Source organism: Hermetia illucens, chromosome 6 (assembly GCF_905115235.1).
Source record: "Hermetia illucens chromosome 6, iHerIll2.2.curated.20191125, whole genome shotgun sequence".
NCBI lineage: Eukaryota > Metazoa > Arthropoda > Insecta > Diptera > Stratiomyidae > Hermetia > Hermetia illucens.
The window spans coordinates 53,920,039-53,939,245 of NC_051854.1; the positions used below are offsets into that span (position 1 = coordinate 53,920,039).

The window sequence follows — 19,207 nt, forward strand, 5'->3', positions numbered from 1 at the left end:
ATCACCGATTGGGGAAATAAAATCTGAATTCCGGCTGAAGTGGGACCAGTTTGTGTGCTAATGTGCAAGTGTTCGGTTTATTATCAGTAAATTTTTTTGAAAAAGTGAATCTTTGAAAATGACTGTCAAGTGGTTGAATTTGGTGCTCATACTCTTACTGATCACTGCCGTTAGTGCGAATCTCCTAAGGTGAGAATTGGTGTAGATTATCCTTGATCGCCCACAAATTTCAATTGGTGGGGGGCTGTGAGCAGAACTTAGTAGCTAATTGTTCCTATGGATATGAAGTGCTAATACCATCAACGTTGCATACTACACGTAACATTTCAAAGGGAAAATGTAAATAGTTGAGAAGAAAACTTTGTAGGTCAGATTTAAGATCGTATTTGGTGTAATGAAGCAGGAGTTAGTGTTTTGCCTTTCTTGAAGCGGTAATAACAAAGGAGGCATAGCGCTTCGCTAATTTTGCCTGCCCTTGTGAGTATCCCTACTATGATTCTAATATTTTGCTTTGTGAAGTTGGAACGATCTTGCGAGCGCTTGAGTTTATTTCCCCCCATAATTACCCTGGACTGTTTGATTTTTGGGAAGTTCGCCCATTATAGTTCCCTCCGTTTTTCTTCATTCCTTAGTGGCCCATATAGCAGCATTTCTATTGCTTTCTTGCAAGCTCATTTGCTATCTCATTGCCTTCTAGCGCAATATAGCCTAGAACTCAGAGTATCCAGACCTTATTGTGGCTGGCAACCATATTCAATTTATCTAAGAGTGGAGCTAGCTGGACCTAAGACCCTTGATAACCACCTCACTGTTGACTAAAATTGTAATATTGTGGCCCCATATAATTCTTTTGGAGGTTAAAGTAAGAACGCCTCTCTATGGCATTTTATTTGATGAGTGGAGGTGGAAATCTTAAAAAGACGCTGCTGTGCCAGGTCGTTCTGGTTTACAGCAGCACGCGATCGTCGGGTTTTTCGGGCTCGTTCCAGCTCCTTCAGTTTCTCCTGTATCGCAGTTACTGTTCCATTTAACGCACTCTAGTTTGCTGAGGTCCTCAGCATCTCCTCCACGAAATTATGGGGTCCGATAACTGCGTTGAGGGCATGGTTTAACCTCCGTCTTTCATTCGCGAATCTCGGACATTGGAACATAACATGCTGCAGGTCCTCGGGTGTAGCGGCGCATTCGGGACAGTCTGACGACTCATTCAATCCGAAGCGATGCAAGTACTTCCTGTATCCACCGTGTTCCATAAGGAATTGCGTTAGGTGGTAATTTAATTCTCCATGCGCTCGACCCATCTCTCAATACACGGGATCAGGGCATGGGTCCAGCGGCTTTTTCCGGAATTATCTCATCGTTGCTGCCATCTCCTGTACAGCTTCTTCCTAGTGGCTTTTAGGAAGCTCGCAATCACCTCCGCCAGATTCATCCTCCTTCTGCGGTGGAGATAGTGTGCCTCATGTGAATCATCCCCGCGATGACACACACTGCCTCACCTGATACCGTTCTATATGCACTGCATAGCCTCAGCGCGATTGGCTGATACGGTACTTATAAATAATGCGGGCCTTATTTTAGCAGTCAACTTCAGGGAATCCCGTCCAATCCCGGAGCCTTATTGTCCCTAATTCGTCAACAGATCTCCCGTAGTTCCTTTTTGGTGACCTCGCGGATTGAGAAGACGTCCTGTTGAACCATTGGATGAGGACCACTTTCTTCTTGTTGCGGGAAAAGAGAAAAGAGTCGCGGACACGTCACTTGGGGTGATTTTTGTACACGAATTTTGCTCACGGGTTCGTATTTGCTTCAAGGCACAACTGCTTCTAGCAGTTCCGCTTACTCCGTATAGCCTTCTTAAGGCTATTTCGAAGATCGCGGTATTCCTTTTCCGACTACCGACTATCGACTAGCGATGTTCTGGCTTTCCTCCAGTCCTTTGGCAAAGCTTCCTCATTCGCAGACGATGCTTTCAACAGCGCGATTTCTTGGTTCCACCGGTAGTTTGGTTTCCTACTGTATTGGAACTTGCTTCGCGGCGTTGTAGAGTCGCATGGCTCAGTTATCCGTTGACATAACTGGCTCAGTTTTTTTAGCGCCGTTCCCTTTAGGTCGTTATAATAATAATATTCGTTAACGCAACAATCCAATTGGATCAGGGCCTTGAAGTGTGGTAGAGCATTTCATTCTAGACCGTAACGGGAACCTATAGGATTACAGTATCCTATAGAAGGCAATGTGGTCTGTATTGCGCTCGCCTGAGATTATTACCTTGATTTGAACAAGGTACTCATTCACAGCTGAGTCGACTGGTATCCGACGCCAAATCACGCGTTTCCCGGTGAGGCTTTCCCCCACGTGGCACTTACGTAATTTCGCTACGGTTCACATATTACCGCCACGTCCAAATTCGACTCTCGAATAGTTTGCGAGAGCAAATCTTGAGCTGCCTCGCAATGGTTGAGGTTGATTTGTATCAACCTCATTTAGCCTTACGATTCAGCTCCCTTCGATATACCTATCTTTATCTTGCCGACAGTAATCAGTTTAATCCCTGATTGCACCGGCAAGTTAATAACAGCGGCCTGTGTTCCTCCATATGCCTTTTTCATCCTATCGCTAAGGTTGAATTGTTCCTTTAGCGCAGCACAGATATCCTCTCATGATGTGACCTCGTTTAGATCTTTGCACTCGATCACCATTTGTTGCTTTCGAGATTTCATGTCAGCTTGTTCATCTGGCCGCGAAAGTTATCCACTGCCTTCTCGCTAGATTTGTTTACTTTGCATTTGCCGCATGACGCTTGGGCGTTTTTCTCCTCCGCCGCCCTAATATAGGACAACTTAATACCTCGTATCAGAGCCCTGATATTTTGGTGGATATTCCGCCTCTCTTTAATGAACTCACAGCGCTCATCTATGCGTTCTCCCAGTGAATCAAACGCTGTTTGCTGCCCTACACGATCGCCTTCTACAGCATCGATAGTTATGTCAGTCCGGGGAGTTCCTTTCCGAGTCCCTCGACGAATCTGTTCTGCCTAGGGGTAAAGTTGCCGTCATTGGTGAAGTTTTGAGGTTTTGCGAAAAGGATCCGGTGTAGATCTCATTTCCACCCCACTAAGATCTCTTTTAGCATTAGATGCCAAAGTAGCCAAAGTTTCCCCAAAGTTTCCCACTACTGGGGTACTGCGGTCGCTGGATATCGATGGTCGCTTGCCCACTCCCAAACACCGCCGGGATTCCGAAGCCCTGCCCGGTAAAAAAAATACACTCCTTGTCCTCCATATTTGGTTTGATTTCGGGGTGTCCTTCCGATAGCCAATTTTTATCCACGGGTATGCGTTTACTTCCCACCTATCCGGTCTTTGCATAGCCATGCCTATGCACCCACGTCTCCTGATGCGTGTATGTGCATGCCGCACGAAAGGACCCGCCTGATTGGAGATTGGGCAACTCCACACATGTCTATGGCATATATTTCAACTTGAAATATAGTGGTGTCTCCGTCCATTGGTGTAAAGTAAGTTTCCTTACAACAATGACTTCTACGACCCGCTCCTTCTGCTGTGAGAAACCCGTCTATATACTAGGTTATCAGTTGCTGGTGGAGCTGGAGATAGGGTTTGGTAGTAGAGCTGTTAGTGTTGGTTCAGCAGGCGTTTCCCGTTTTATGCTTCATTGTGGGTACCAATTTAATGGCTGTGCTATTAAAGGCAACTTTATGGCGGTGGTGGCGATAGCATGTTAATTGCAGATGTCCCCATTTCCGATACTGTCGGAACAAACTGCGCGTTATTCATATTTATAATTGTCAGGCATCATTTGGTTGCTGCGTATTTATTGGATGAGTTTGGCCGAAAACGACTTTCTTGTAAGAGATTTGGAAACTGTACTGGCTACACTTTGGACTACCCTTTTTGGATTGCAGAGAAAACTTCTAATCAAATAAATAAGTGCTTTGGACATAAGATGCTGTCGCCAGGTATGACAAATTAGTTTGGTTCTTTCACCATAAAATGCGTTTTCTGGATGGAAGACGATATTTGTCTATAAGCAACAGCGGCTGCATGCGAACTAAGACTAGTAAGAATGCTCACAATACTCCTGGAAGTCTCCCTGCTTTTCGACAGGATAAACTTTGCATGTTGCATGTTGTATGTTTGTTTGTTTCTGACTGGAAAGGTTTGGTGTGTTGGGCAGCATTAAGGTTCTGTCATCTGCCTGAAAAGCTTGTTGCCACTTTCTGATAGCAGCATTAGTCAATGCAACTGACACCCCAATTCCACATACATATATGATCCGATGAGTTAGCGTCAAACATGTTGAAACCTGATGGCGTATGAGATGATTTAGCGAGGATTTCCGGTATCGCTCATCATAAGTAACTTTTCTCTTTGTACCTTTTCAAAACACGTAAAATGCATTCAAACGTTTTCCATATCTTCTCTACCAGAGTTGATATGGTTTGTATACCATCTCGTAACTCAAAGAGTTGAGCTCATTTAACCAAGTAGCTGGTTTACTGAAAATCTAAATATGTTGGATGTTCAGATAGTATTTCAATAAGACAGTTTAGTCTGTGGATTGCGGGAGTTTTACCAGGCTTCTTGCTCCTTGAAGGATTGCTAGCATCCACGCACAAGCTAACCATATTGCGACCAGGAGTAGGTTTAGGTGTTGCTGTCGGTGTTGAAAGGTCGTTTGTCTTGGTTTGAGTTGTGCGTCTGCCGCTCCTTGTGGGGTTGGAGAGCTGGGACCCGTAGTTTATGGAATTGCGCCGGAACTCAGATACCACGTGAAATCCCGGGAAGTTCAACGTAGTTTGGGCTACGACAAAAGGGAATTTATTGTTGCCCTTGTCGGGGAAGTACAAGCTGTCACAGATGTCAATGATTTTTGAACGGTATACTACATCACGAAAGAACTAACATATGGTCGCACATTTTTTTATGGTCCTGCAAGAAATGTTAACGATCGATTTCTCGTTGATGATAACGAGCAGCTGAAAAGGTGAAAGCAATACTTCATGACGGTTCTAAACAGTATCACATCCAGTGAAGTTCCAATTCTCGTGGATGAAATTATATAGTGTTCCTCCAAGTAAAAGTGAAATCTTCTTGCTCATCATTGTATCTTAACAGAGCTATTCATCGCTGCGCCTGTAGTTTCTTTAGATCTACTAGTTATACTGCACCTACTTGCACGGAAATCCTGAGAAATTGAGACCCTTCCCAGAGAGTGGAATGAGTGGGATGATCCTTAAGATTCCAAAAAAGGGCATCCGTCTTGAGTGTGACAAATGGAGGGATATTTGCGTGTTCCCTGCCGTCGCCAAAATAATAGCTAAAATAATCCTGAGAAGCAGCAAGGAAAATCTCGAAAGCCTAATCAACAGAGAGCATGCTGGTTTCTACTTTGGATCCTTCTGCAGTGATCACATAAATACCACTTAGGAAAACAGTGTGACGAGTTCTGATCTCCATATCACCTGTTCTGAGCGGACTTTGAGAAGGTTTTCCATAGCCTGAACGAGGAATGTGTCTGCAGTGTTCTGCATACATAGGAGGGGCATTCCAGGCAAGCTAATATTTTCTGTCAGAGCTAGATATGATGGCGCAAAATGTTACATATTGAAGTGAAATTTGGGAGAAATTTGAGGTCCAAAACGAATTCTATTATTATCCGCCTAACTGCATGTGCATATCTACAAAGTCTCGTTTCTGCCGACGGTGGCACCGAACTTGACTTCGCTTGACCCATTAATAGCACTAAACTCGCCTTCGTGCTCATGTTCTTTCTATGTTGTTGTATGGGAAAGTGATCACCGTTGGAACTCAAAAGTATCAAGCCTTCATCAAATGTTATCTGTCACGTGGGGGTACGCTGATCTGATACAATTTCGCACGAAGAAATTGTTACCCGTATACGTGTTGATCATAAAGAGGAAGTAGTAGCGCTTAGATCAAAATATTGAGGTGGTGTGGCAACTTCTTTGCTACTTACGCTATGCAGTGGAATCCACTATCCCAAGCTAGCTGAGGAGTGGGCCACCCCAAGAAGGCATGACGCAGAACAGTGGAGGAGGAGCGCAAGCGTCTCGGGAAGTCGTGGAGGTCCTCGAAGTCCTTGTCGGCGTAGTCGACGCACTATGCCCTATTAAGTGATGAATGGCAATTCATAAAATGCGATAAAATGAACTATTCTCTTCTTCTAAATGTATCAATATTGGACCGGAATATACTTAGAAATAATGCCTGAAAGATTGTTGAAGTAAACATAAAAGTTAACATACTTAATGGTATTAAAACGATATGTATACAATTCTGAAAGCCCAGGTGGGGCTAGCAAGATTCAAGTAAATAAACACCACTCTCTTAAGGATAGCGCAAAATTGGTAAATTGATTCATGTTTCTGTGAGGTAAGCAGCGCAAATAATATACAATATTAAGGAAGTGATAAGGGTACAGATTCAAATAAAGCGAGAAGAAATTTTCATGGTAATAAGGTTACGCCTGAGAGCTGATTTCTTTAAGTTGCTTTCCTGGCAGACTCATAATCGTATAGAATAAAGTTGTCGAAATGTTATTATTTCGAAAATGTTTCGTTACATTTAACGGAAAACTAGAAGTAACTCGCCAGATTTACAATCTACGAATAAAGGCATGCTTAATTATATAAAATTAGATAAAATATTTATCATTCATATCAAAAGTTTAAAGGCGCTTGAAATTCCTTTCATAATAGCACATAAATGTATTTAACTACAAATGAAGTTCCCGGAAAATTACTTAATCAATCTATTTCACTTTGGTATGTTGAACTATCCAAAAAACAATAGTTCATTACCGTCATGATAACAATTTCATTCTCCTGTGCATATCTTTTTCTGTTCAAATAGTTGACATAGATTGTTGTTGGATAATTTTGCAATGTTCCACTTGTAGTCGGTTCTAAGTGTTGCGGATGTTCATGGAATATTAACAGAAAAGTGGAAGGAAATAGCTTTTGAACTAATTTCCGTTGTGTAGATATTTTGCTGATAAGAGACATGTGTTAAATACAAACTATCCTGATTGGCAAGGGGAAATTAGGTTTCCTCTCATACAATGTCACTTGCAAGTACGTATTTTCCGTATTATTATTAGAATGTTGTTTAATTGGCAAACTGCTTGGTTTTATATTTTATAGGGGTAGGTCCGGACGCAAGAGAGGGATTGAAGGTTCAAATTAGACCAGCTTACCATTGACTTCGATGTTCTCACCAATACTGGTTGTTGAATTCTCGTTAGCGTGAATTACGTGACCACACCATCGAAAACGCCTCTCCTGCAGTTTTTCCACGATCGGTGCAAACCCATATCGATCGCGGATATTCTCATTTCAGACGTAATCAAAACGTGTCACGCCACCAGTGCAATGTAACATCTTCGTCCCCATTACCGCATGACGCATGACGTCGATCACAAAGAACACCAGTTGGGGAATGCCACTTCATCCAGGTTGCATTAATGCGTGAAACAATTTCATTACGCAGTTCTCCATTGGCAGATAGCATTGACTCGACATATTTATATCGCTGAGTTCTGGCAATGGCAGTAACCTGCCCTTCGAGATATTTAAATCGCTCAGTTCTGGCAATGGCAGTAACCTGCCCAGAACTGAGCGATTTCAATATCTCGGGTCAATGCTATAAGCCAATGGAGAATTACGTTATACTCTTTAGATAGGGAAACACAAAACCTTTTATAGCGTCCAGCTTTCGGTTTCCAGGCTTGTTTTTTATATAAAACCTTCCAAAAGTCAACCGGAAGCTGGACGCTTCAGGCATGGTAGGTTTTGTGTATTTATTTATTAAAGATAAACTTGGTAGAGCCATGCTCTATATTATAGTCTATATTGCTGCAATTTTGCGATTCTAAGATGAACTTAAGGAGAGGGGTTTTATAAAAAGTATAGCAACATACTATTATTAACTTTGTTTGGACAGACATCGGTATGAAGGGTATTTCGGAGCCTAGGCACCATATAGTGGCAGCCTCTTGATTTTTTTACAGTAGTAGAAGTTTCTGAGAATGGGTCCGTGAAAGAAGTGATCTCTTTTCCAACAAATGTCAAAACTAACACTGGGTTCGAAATGTACTAACTGAGAGATGACTATATTTGGTGAAAAAAATTCCAACCCCGTTTTGCATGTTTGGGGACCTCTCTTAAATTTGACGTTGTAAGATGTAAATCAGTGTATGCTTGAGCGTTTACAGTCCCCACCTTTCAACCAGATTTGGTGTCAATCGCTATAGCCGTTTCTGAGAAAAATGTGTATGACCGACAGACAGTCAACCGATTTTAATAAGGTCATGTTCTTTTACAACACCTTAAAAATGGGTAAATATAATAAGAAATGGAAACTTTTGTCAATGAATTATTTAAGGAGACCACTTACATTAGGAGATCAAAATCAAGCTTCAGTCCAATAGATTGTTTTGAAATTTTTACGGCTCATTATGTAATGTAATGTATTTGCAAGGTTTATGAAAAAACCATGAATTTATCGATCCTTTAAGTAGTTTTTGAGTACTCGTGCACGCCAATTTGGAAAATATCGTTTTGAGAAAAACGTGTTTGAATTCTGTGTGTGCCGGCCTGAGTACTTTGCAAGTAAATCTTTTCTTCAAAGATCTTCAAATGCTGCTGTAGCTTCCAAAGAAGGTGGGTATGTGTATTCAAGTCCACGACTCTCTGCAACACGAAATGTTCACTAGCTGTCTTCTCCTTTGCGGCAATTTAGATGCTTCTTATCTGTTGGGATTATATACCCCTACCCCTCATTATAGCAAGGCGTAATACTTTGTTATTTTTTTAGTAAGAGCATCGGTTAGTTTGTAAAAGGGTAGTATAGGCCTCAGGGCGAAACGTCGATTGGTAACCATGATGGAGTATCAAACCTGGGAAACGCCGACTGAACGAACACCAACCGCTTTACTACCAAACCCTATTTCCACCTCCACATGGTGACCGCTGAGAACTCTTTCTTAACGAAAAGCTGCAGACTGAGAAGGATGGAGACGAGTTTCCCGCGCCTAAAAATGGGACAAATTGTACCAACTGGTCCTCCAGGTTGGGAGTTGGGTGGGCCTGATAACTCTACACGGAAAACACCTTGTTACGCAACCACAAAAGGATATAAGTCTTCACGCCCTTACAGAGGAGATTGAAGAGTCGGAAGGATAGCTTCTACGAGGCAGTAGAACGAACCCTCGAAGTCTGTCCTATCATTATTCTATTACCAGTATCGCCCGATATGGTTATTGGAAGTACCTGATTTGCGCGAAAAGCGGTCCACAAATATACATGGACCTCTCCAGATGGAACCACTTTCAACCAACTTTACCACGTGTTGATCGAACGCCGCCATCTTTCAGCCTTGGTGAGTGTCGGCTTAAAAATCCTTAGTCACCAGGATCGGCTTAGTTAAATATGGAGGCGACCAATTATACCAAGCAGTTCATCAACTTATGCTCAATGTGTGGAACAGCGAATCAATGCCTGACGGTTTGCAACGAAGCATTATCTTTTCCATACATAAAGGGGGAATGTCGCGCAGTGCAGCAATTACAGAAGTGTCATGTTGCTGAGTACCATCTATAAGATATTCTCCACTATCTTGCTAGGTCGGATAGCCCCATACGCTCAGAACATCATTGACCCATACCAAAGAGGCTTTACTCCAGGCAAATTAGCAACAGATCAGATTTTCTTTCTGCGGAATTGTTGGAATATGGCTATCAGTTGCACAATCTTTAAATCGACTTTCAGGCCGCCTATGATAGCATAGCCTGGGTAAAACTGTACACGACCATGAGAGAATTCGATATCCCAACGAAAATAATCAAACTGACTATGCTGACCTTGATCAATGTGCGAGACCTTATAAAAGCAGCAGGATCACTCTCAAGACAAGGGATGCCCTATCATGCTTCCTCTTTAACCTGGGCCTGGAAAACGTGATCCGTGATGTTGAGGTAAATGCGAAAGGCACGATTCTCTTTAAATTCACCTAATTGACCTGTCCGGATAGCTGAGTGGTTAGAGCACAAGGCTGTCGTATGGAAGGTCGCGGTTCAACTCTCGCTGGTGGCAGCGGAATTTGTATCGTGATTTGGCTGCGGATACCGGTCGACTCAGCAGTGAGTACCTGGGTCAAATCAGGGTTTTCCAGGCCTATAGTTCCGAGGCCCTGCAAACTGAAGGATCAGTTCAACTGTTGTATACGATTGGAGTTGTGAAAACTTGCCTTCTCTTCTCTGAGTATCGCGAGTATATTGAGTATATGTATGTATGTTTCTTTACAAAACAGGTTTTTCAGTACTAGTCCTAGATGTTCACTTTGTCCTAGTTTCCTTTTTAAATGAATTATTGTATTTTTATGTTATTTTAAAATTTTCATAATTTTTTTTGTGATTAAGGTGATCTAAATGCAATTTGGAGAAGTTAAGGATATATTTTTCTGTCTTTTGAAAATTATTCTTTACTCAGTCGCGCTGTGTCGATCGATGTCTATAGAAAAAGAGTGAAGATTTATTCTCATATCTGTTATGTATTTTTTATTACTTTGGACTCAGAATAATTTAAAATGAATGAGCGTATTCCTCCATAATTCATATCTAATCCATTTATTAGAATCGTGAGCCATCTGATATCTTTTTGACTCCTAATACTCATCGGTTGCTAACCTATTCTATCTTGAAAATTCAGTTGTATTTATCAATCTCCAAATTTTAATGCAGAAAAATTAATTGCACAGTATCTACATTTTCATGAAATCGTTCATTCACATTTCCTGGATAAATGGACAAATGGATAGATGGTATATGCAACCCAGCTGATGACATTTTGAATTATCGAAAATAGATTGTTCTAAAGCGGTCTACAACCGATAATGTCGGGAAAAGTAACAACCAAAAAATTGTAAGGCGATAAATTAATCATCAACATTTATTATTTCAATTCATTAATGTGAAGTCCTGGAACTAAGATACAATGAGGGAGTGAAATTTAATACCAGATACTGCTACTGTGCTGATAATTCGGTCAAAGTCTGGCGAGATTTATTGAATTTATTGAGTGGAATGGAACCTTTTTGTAGAAATTTGGATTTATTTGATACCTTGGATTATTCGTAGCTAGACTGACGACGTAGTCCTTGCCGTTTGGATTATTCATATTAAAATTTGAATTTGATTTAAATACTCTGAGATAAAATTAAGGCAGTCTAATGTCAAGTGTTATCTCATATCATTTGGTTGCACTTTAGTTTGTGCGCGTTGGAATTTCGTTCAATGGCATTGTATTGCATACTTCAGATTGGAGTACCAGCAACTTCAATAGATGATTTTTAAGGTTTCGTTTAAAACAAAACCTTATTAAAATCGGTTACTGTCTGTCTCGCTGTTTGTCTGTCACACGCATTTTCTCGGTTATAGTGAGTGCCACTAAATTTGGTGGAAAGGTGGAAACTGTGAAAGCTTTCGCATACAGTGAGGTACATAATTCTAAGCCGAATGTAAAGAGGGCTCCTCATGCATGCAAGGGGGGGTATACATTTTTTTTCATCAAATATTGTCATGTGAGTTATCAAATGAAAGATTCCGGTTAGTACTTTCCGAAGCGGATATTCGTTTTGATATTTGTTGGAAAAGTGGGGAGTGCGGGGGTTGAAGGTGATAATTTCAGAAACTATCCAACCAAAAAATCTGAAAAGAAATCAAGAGACTGCCATTATATGGTGTCTAGGCTTCGAAATACCCTCCATACCGATATCTGTTCAAATGAAGTTAATAATAGTATATGACTATAGTTTTTGATAATTGAGTGCAAGATCACCTAACACCAGCGGCTACAACATAGAATATGATCCTACCAAGTTTGGTGGAAATCACATTATTACTAACAAAGTTATAATAGGTCTAACTTCTGGTTTCTTTGCAAATTCAAGACTTTGAATGCTAAAATCACCTGAAAGTGGATGTCCTCACATAATATATGCATATACGAGTATTATGTGCTACGTACTAAGTGGACAAATGCACACTCAAATGTCTTTTTAAAAGAAATACACAAAATCTTTTATACCTGAAGCGTCCAGCTTCCGGTTTAACAGCTCCTTTTCTTTCTCACGTGGGGAAGGCTAACGTTGGGTTTTCCTAGAGTGAGGACTTGTTACCACTTTCTCGATATTGTTTACGCAGAAACACGTTGCCAACAATTAAAGTTGTTCTTGATTTGCTGCGGTTGTTTTCTGACATTTCCTTTCACATACTGTGCAGAAGTGCAGAAATTCGAGGTCTCATTTTTCTTGTTTTACCTTCTTTTAGCTCTATAGTAATGCTTTTTTTTAAGGTTTGTGTAAAACAAAAATTATTAACGGATGTATTTCGGTTCGGACTAGAACTATTGATGTATAGAATAAAATGTAAAAATTTGATCGGTTCAACAGAATTTTGGTTATGCTCCACATTAGTTGAACAAATATGATTTCGAGAAAGATTTATATTTAGATATTATAGATTTCTGGACTATGCCAAGGTGACTCTTGTTAGAGAGAGGAATCCTCCGAAGAATTTTTGGCCCTAAAAGGAGGAAATCTATGAGCGACACCATGTCCGTCTGGTTGTGGATAAAATCCGGCTCAACATTTTGCCATGGGCGGGTCACCTAATCCGTAAGGATGAGGATGGTCCAGCTCGGAAAGTCTACAGTGGCAATATATATGGTACAAAAAAAGAAGACGAGCCAGACCCTACCTGAAATGGAGCAATGGCGTAGGTCAGGACGCCAGACAGCTTTTAGGGAGTGGCTGGAGTTCCTTATTATGGCAGGCCTAGACCGGATACGTTGGATAATGATGATGACGATTCTTGTTAGTCAAGAAAGCGAAGATGTTTTTCACAGGAGTTGACAAAACTCAGTTCGAAGTGGACGTTTGGTTATTTGGTCTGGGATCTTTTTACTCAAAGCATGTAGGTTATTGCCCTTTTTTTTAAGGTTTTGTGTGAAACAAAACCTTATTAGAATCGAGTCGATGTCTACACCCCATAAATTTGCAAATGGCTGGACCAATTATCACGAAAATTGGTAATAGCATGTGATCTCTTGTTCCCTTTACATACAGTAAGTGGCGCCACTTTGTTTTAAGTTTAAGGGGGGGGGGCTTCCCATACATGTGAATGGAGGATGCAAAATTTGTTTTCATAAAATGTGGCCATGTGTGGTATAAAATCAAAGGGTCCAATTAGTACTCGAAATTGGTTCCATATTTGATATCGGGTGAAACGTAGGGGAGTAAGGGCTTAAAATATGATCATCAAAAAGCGTAACGGGCCTTGTTCTCAGAACCTATCCAACGGAAAAATCTGAAAAAAAATCACAGTTGTGCATCTCCACGAAGTCTAGGCCTCAAAATACATCCCGTTCCGATATCTGCACAAATAAAGTTAAAAATAGTATATTTCTACATTTTGAAAATTTACGCGACAACCCCCCTTATGTCCATCATAGAAGAACTTGGCATGGGTGTAAGGGACAATATATGTAGTGTACAATTTGGTCAAGTTTGAAGAAAATCCAACTGTTATTGACAAAGTTATAGGAGATGAAACTTTGCTATTTTTTGTGAATTTCGTGCATTCTACAACGTGCATGAGGTCATCATCCTATATCAATTCGTCAATACCACACAGTAAGTCCATATCAATGGGGTCCGAAAGAATTATTTTGTTTTAGTTTTTTAGTCATTTTAATATGTATATCAATTACTCCAAACAGACGTGTGTGTATGTAGGTATATAGTATATGCGTGATAATGAAGTTTGCGGGTAGTGTCTAGTTCAGATAGACATATTTGTACATTAAACCAGCTGTATTTAAATATGTACTATATATGTACATATGTCTGCTTGTGTGCATGAAGTAAATCGGAAATATGGGTACGACAATTTATATACGTGTATATATATGTACAGTATTCAGACATAGGCAGTTTGTTTGTTTAGGGTGAGGATAATATCTATGGCTGTAATATGTACGTATGTCTTGCAGTTTGGAAAAATATGAAGGATTATGTTGGATTTGTAGCGAATTAGACGCCACATAGATCGTGGATGTCCTCATTTCAAATATGATCATAGCGTGTTACGTCCCTGGTCCAACGCAACATCTTTATCTTCAATCAGCGCGAGCCACCGTTCATTGCCGTTGATAGCTGGCAGCACTCAAAACTATAGAGCGCGACAAGGCAATCGACATCGCAGTAAATTTTATATTTGCAACGTTCGTTAATGCATCGATCACATAGAACGCCAATTGTGGAACGCCACTTCATCCAGGTTTCGGTGATGTGTGAAGCATCTTCAAAGCAGAGTTTACCGTTGGCTAATAGCATTGATCAGAGATACTCAGATGACTCAGTTCTGTGTAGGTTGCTGTCACAGTAATTGTCCCTGTTTCCTTGGGGCTGGTCGTCAAAAATTGTGACGTCGAATGTCACGCATAATAGCGTAGTAAGCAATGAGAGGGTGCGGCGCTTTCTTCATGAATATGAATAGAGATTCGAAGCCGTCCTGATATACGCTTCCACATTTCCAACTTTATTCTCAGCGCAGGACTTTCGCTGACACTAGGTGCCATTCCAGATGGGTTTGCGTGGAACATGGTCAAACGCTTTCCTAGATCCAGAAATGCAATGTAGAGGGTAATGCTTCTCATTGTGCTTCGCTGCACAGTGGATATTGCGTCAGTAGTTACGCAGTTTTTGACCAACCCGGCCTGGTGCATGGTTTTTGGAACGATGTCGCGAATACGATTGTCAAGAATGCGTTCTAAAATTTTCATAGGATGGAACCACAACCGAATCGGATCGTCATTTGAACATTCTGCCGGACAACTTTTTTTTCGTATTGGAACGGTGATGCTTTTTTGCCAGTAAGATGGTGTTCTACCCTCCTGAATATTGCGATTGAAGAACTCACTGAGCTACAGTGTTCGGTACCAACCCTTTCTTTTCCAGACCTCATCTGCGATGTCGTCAGGTCCTGTTGCTTTTTCTGGTTTCGTTTGAAGGCTTGCTCAATTTTTGTGGTGCTGACATGCGGAATTGCTCTAAATGTCAACAGTGGTTGTGGAAGCGGAGGATGAGCAAATTCTTCTGTTAAAATCATCTCAAAATATTCCTCCTGTCTCTTGGTCTGTTCTTGTCATTTAAGCAGCAGAAGCTCTTCGTCTGTTCTTGTCATTTAAGCAGCAGAAGTGTTCGAAATCCTGCGCACGTTGGTCTCAACTTTTAACGAGTCGATATAAATCTCTCTCGATGACCGTCTTTGTGATGTACCGCGCGGGTAGCAGCGATCGCTTTCTTTGCTTCTTGTTGACACTCTTGCCACTCTTGCTAGTGGTTTATCGACGAGATAATTAGGATAGAGCCGTTTCCGTTCCCTGGCCCTCATTTGTATAATACATTGTCATTGCGTGGCCAAGTATCTTGCTCAGTAAATTGGTTACAAGGCTTGGTGATCCCATCGAATCGCGCGCCGTCGAAACGAGAGGGGTTGTTTATCATGTGCATTTGGTTATTTATCAAGACGTACCAGCAAATACCTTTCGTTTACATAAAAGAAAGAGAGACGTAATTAGGGCCCTTCCTACTGGTTGGTTGGGGTGTAACAATATTATTAGTGCTGATATAGATTGATATTGACTCCTTCGTGTGAGTCTGTTTTAATTTTTTCTATAAGAATTGCCAATCCTTATAATCTGATTGTAATAATGTAAAGAGAAACGCTTCCACTAAGTGAAATATCCTTCAATAATCAAAGTTAATATTTATCTAATAACACACCTGGTTGACCGGATACCACCTATTCGTTCTTAGAACCTGTTTTTGAAAAAGTGTCAGTTGATTATTTTTGACATAATTCAACACCAGATGTATGTAGGTCATGTTTATTTTTCAAACGAACGAAATGTCTCCGATAAACGTCGTGATCATCAATGGTTAAGTCCAGATATAGTATGGACGCTTGTCCACCATTTATCCAAAGTTGGCATCATGTGTTGTTGAAGCTGTGATATGGGGTGGTGGCTCGAAAATTACGAATTTCGCAGCAACATTTCTTAAATAATGGGTTTCGATTAGTTTAAAAATTTGGAAAATTGCATAAGGTTTTCACGTGTTTGCAACTGTTCACTATACGGTATCAGAAATGTGTGATAAGTGAGACCTTTTATCTCGATAAGCTGTCAAGATTGGGAACAATATGAAACATTGCGCAAACATTTGTGTGGTGCAACGCGTAATATAACCTTGGAATGGAGTGCATATTATCAAGCTTGGCCCAAAATGCGGACATGTATGGGCTCTCCAGCAAAGAAGGGGGAGTGGAGCTGTGATTCGAGTAATGATTCATTGTTGGAGCTTGGTCATTATCAAAGATGTTTATGTATTAATTAATTTATACGTAGAAACGGAGAGGGACTCCGGTTGTTGATTGTATCTATTTGCAAATTTACTCGATAGCGGGTAAGACAAGGGAAAATTTTGGAAGCCAAACTTGTATAGTAGTGAAGTTTTTTAGCGGGTGAATAACAAAATTTGACTGAAGCTATTTTTATTGAACATACGAATCGAAAAAGGATCTGGGAGGCAACTGTTGGAAGGCTTGTCTTGTTGTTGGAGAGAGACATCAGTGCTCGCTGAATAATGGGCACGCTCTGCTTATTTCAGATTACAAAAACCGTTTTGGTATTACAATTGCAATTGTCGGCAAATGAATTCTGTTGGTTGCATACAGAAGTCACCAACACTAACTGATGTCGTTTATATATGATACGATGTTTACGCCGCCGCGGTTGGGAACAGAAGAGACCGACTTATTTCCATGCGGTCCTTACTGTCCCAACCAACGGCATTTTTCCGCCGCTAATTCTCCACTCCCCTGGTGCGTTCAGAAAATGAATGAGTGGAGAGTTCCGCGCCATCTACCCGTCCGCATCCGCAACATTTGAAATAAATTTCGAATGCTGCAGATCCTGCCGCACCACATCACTCCGCCCCCAGACGAAACCTAGGGGGTTTCGGCGACGGATCCCCGAACTTCGTTCGCCGTTAATCCACAAAGCGGACACGACGCTGCCTCGGGGCGCACACGGGTTTCAGCCTGGACAAAGAGACCGCCTTTTTGTGACCACCGATCTCGAGCTGGAAGAAATGTTCTCCCCTCTCGAGAACGCGGTACGGGCCCTCATATAGAGGCTGCAGCGGCTTCCGGACGGCATCCGTCCTGATCAGCACGTGCGTGCATGTGTCCAGTTCCTTGGGCGAACAAGCAGGTACGGACGAGTGTCGAGTGGGTGGTGGCGCTTTGATGCGTCGGAGATTGTCCCTCAGCAGACGCAACAACCCCGACTCCGTGAGACCCGATCTCTTGTCGAAGACCGGATCGCTTGGGAGTCTTGGGTTCTCCCCGTATACCAGCTCCGCGAGGCTGGCAGCAAATTTCTCTCGGCGGGTTGTACGAAGGCCGAGTAGGACGAGAGGCAAGACTTGGGTCCAGGACGGGTCGTCGCGTGCCATAATGGCGGCTTTCAGCGTCCGGTGCCAACGTTCCAGCATCCCATTGGATTGCGGGTGGTATGCCGTAGTCCGCTGGCATTTAAAACCCAGGAGTTTGCCTAACTCCGAGAAAAGGGTGGATTCAAATTGCATTCCCTGGTCAGTGATGACCACTGCAGGGACGCCAAAGCGAGGTATCCACTCTCGACAGAGGGCTTCGGCACAAGATTGCGCCGTAATGTCTTTCAGAGGTATTGCCTCAGGCCACCGCGTGAACCTGTCGATGATTGTGAGGCAATACTTGTAGCCGTGCGAGTCTCGCAAAGGCCCTATTATGTCGAGGTGTATGGTGTGGAAACGCTTGGTAGTGCGGGGGAATGAGCCCACTTCTTTCCTTACATGCCTGGAGACTTTACACTTTTGGCATGCGATGCACTCTCTGGCCCAGGAATTGATATCCTTGTTCATGGAGGGCCAGAAGTATTTTCCGGTGACTAATCGGTTTGTTGTCCTGATGCCGGGGTGCGCCAAGTCGTGAACTGCGTGGAACACTTCCTTGCGAAATGTGGCCGGAATGTATGGCCGAGGTCCCTTTTCCGAGTCTTCGCAGCAGAGCGAGAGGTTTGAGCCGAAGATGGGCAACTCCCGAAATTTGTATTTGGGGTTGGACTTGAGGCTCTGAAGTGCTGCGTCATCCTCCTGCGCCTTGGCAATAGCCGAGAAATCGAGTGAAGCGGGGATGTTAACCTCGGAGACACGAGACAAAGCGTCAGCAACTATGTTGTCCTTGCCGGACACGTGCTGGATGTCTGACGTGAACTGGCTTATGAAGCTCAGGTGTCGAAGCTGACGAGGGGACGCTTTGTCGGGCTTTTATTTCAAAGCAAACGTGAGAGGCTTATGGTCCGTGAACACTGTGAACGGCCTGCCTTCTAGGGAGAAACGGAAGTATTCGATGGACAGGTATGCGGCGAGCAGTTCGCGATCGTAGGTACTGTAGTTCCGTTGAGCGGGATTCAACTGTTTCGAGAAGAAGCTCAACGGCTGCCAAACTTGATCCACCTTTTGGTGAAGGGCAGCACCTACTGCGATGTCAGAGGCATCAACAAAAACGGCTAGGGGTGCATCTTGCTGAGGAAATGCCAAAAGTGTAGCATCAGCCAGTTGCTATCGGGATTTATTGAACGCGCGGACAGCCTCTTCAGACCACACAATCTCTCGTGAGTCTTTTGTTTTGGGGCCAGACAAGTACGCGTTCAAAACGGACTGGTGATGGGCGGCCTTGGACAGGAAACGACGGTAAAAGTTTAGCATGCCCAAGAACCTCCTCAACTCCCTCACTGTTTTTGGACGCGGGAAGCTTGTGATTGCTTGCACCTTGTCTGGGTCGGGCTGTATTCCTTCAGAGGAAATGGAGTGGCCGAGGAATCTCACCTGTTGTTGAAGGAATTTGCATTTCTCAACGTTTAGGACTAAACCGGCCTCAAGGAGACGTTGAAAAATGCACACGAGATGGGCTAAGTGCTCAGACTCAGTGGAAGAAGCGACCAAAACATCATCCAAATATACGAAACAGAACTTGAGGTTTCGCAGGACTGAGTGAAT

General features: G+C 42.3%; 1 protein-coding gene across 1 annotated transcript in view; it reads left to right on the plus strand.

Annotated features, from left to right (window-relative positions):
* Window positions 1–34: 34 nt before the first annotated feature.
* LOC119660376 (lysosomal aspartic protease-like) overlaps window positions 35–19,207 on the plus strand; it is a 29,578-nt gene continuing 10,405 nt past the window's right edge. Inside the window, exon 1 of the mRNA XM_038068894.1 lies at window positions 35–189. Coding sequence (XP_037924822.1) covers window positions 119–189 — 71 coding nt within the window. The 5' untranslated portion in view covers window positions 35–118. The remainder of the gene's footprint in view (window positions 190–19,207) is intronic.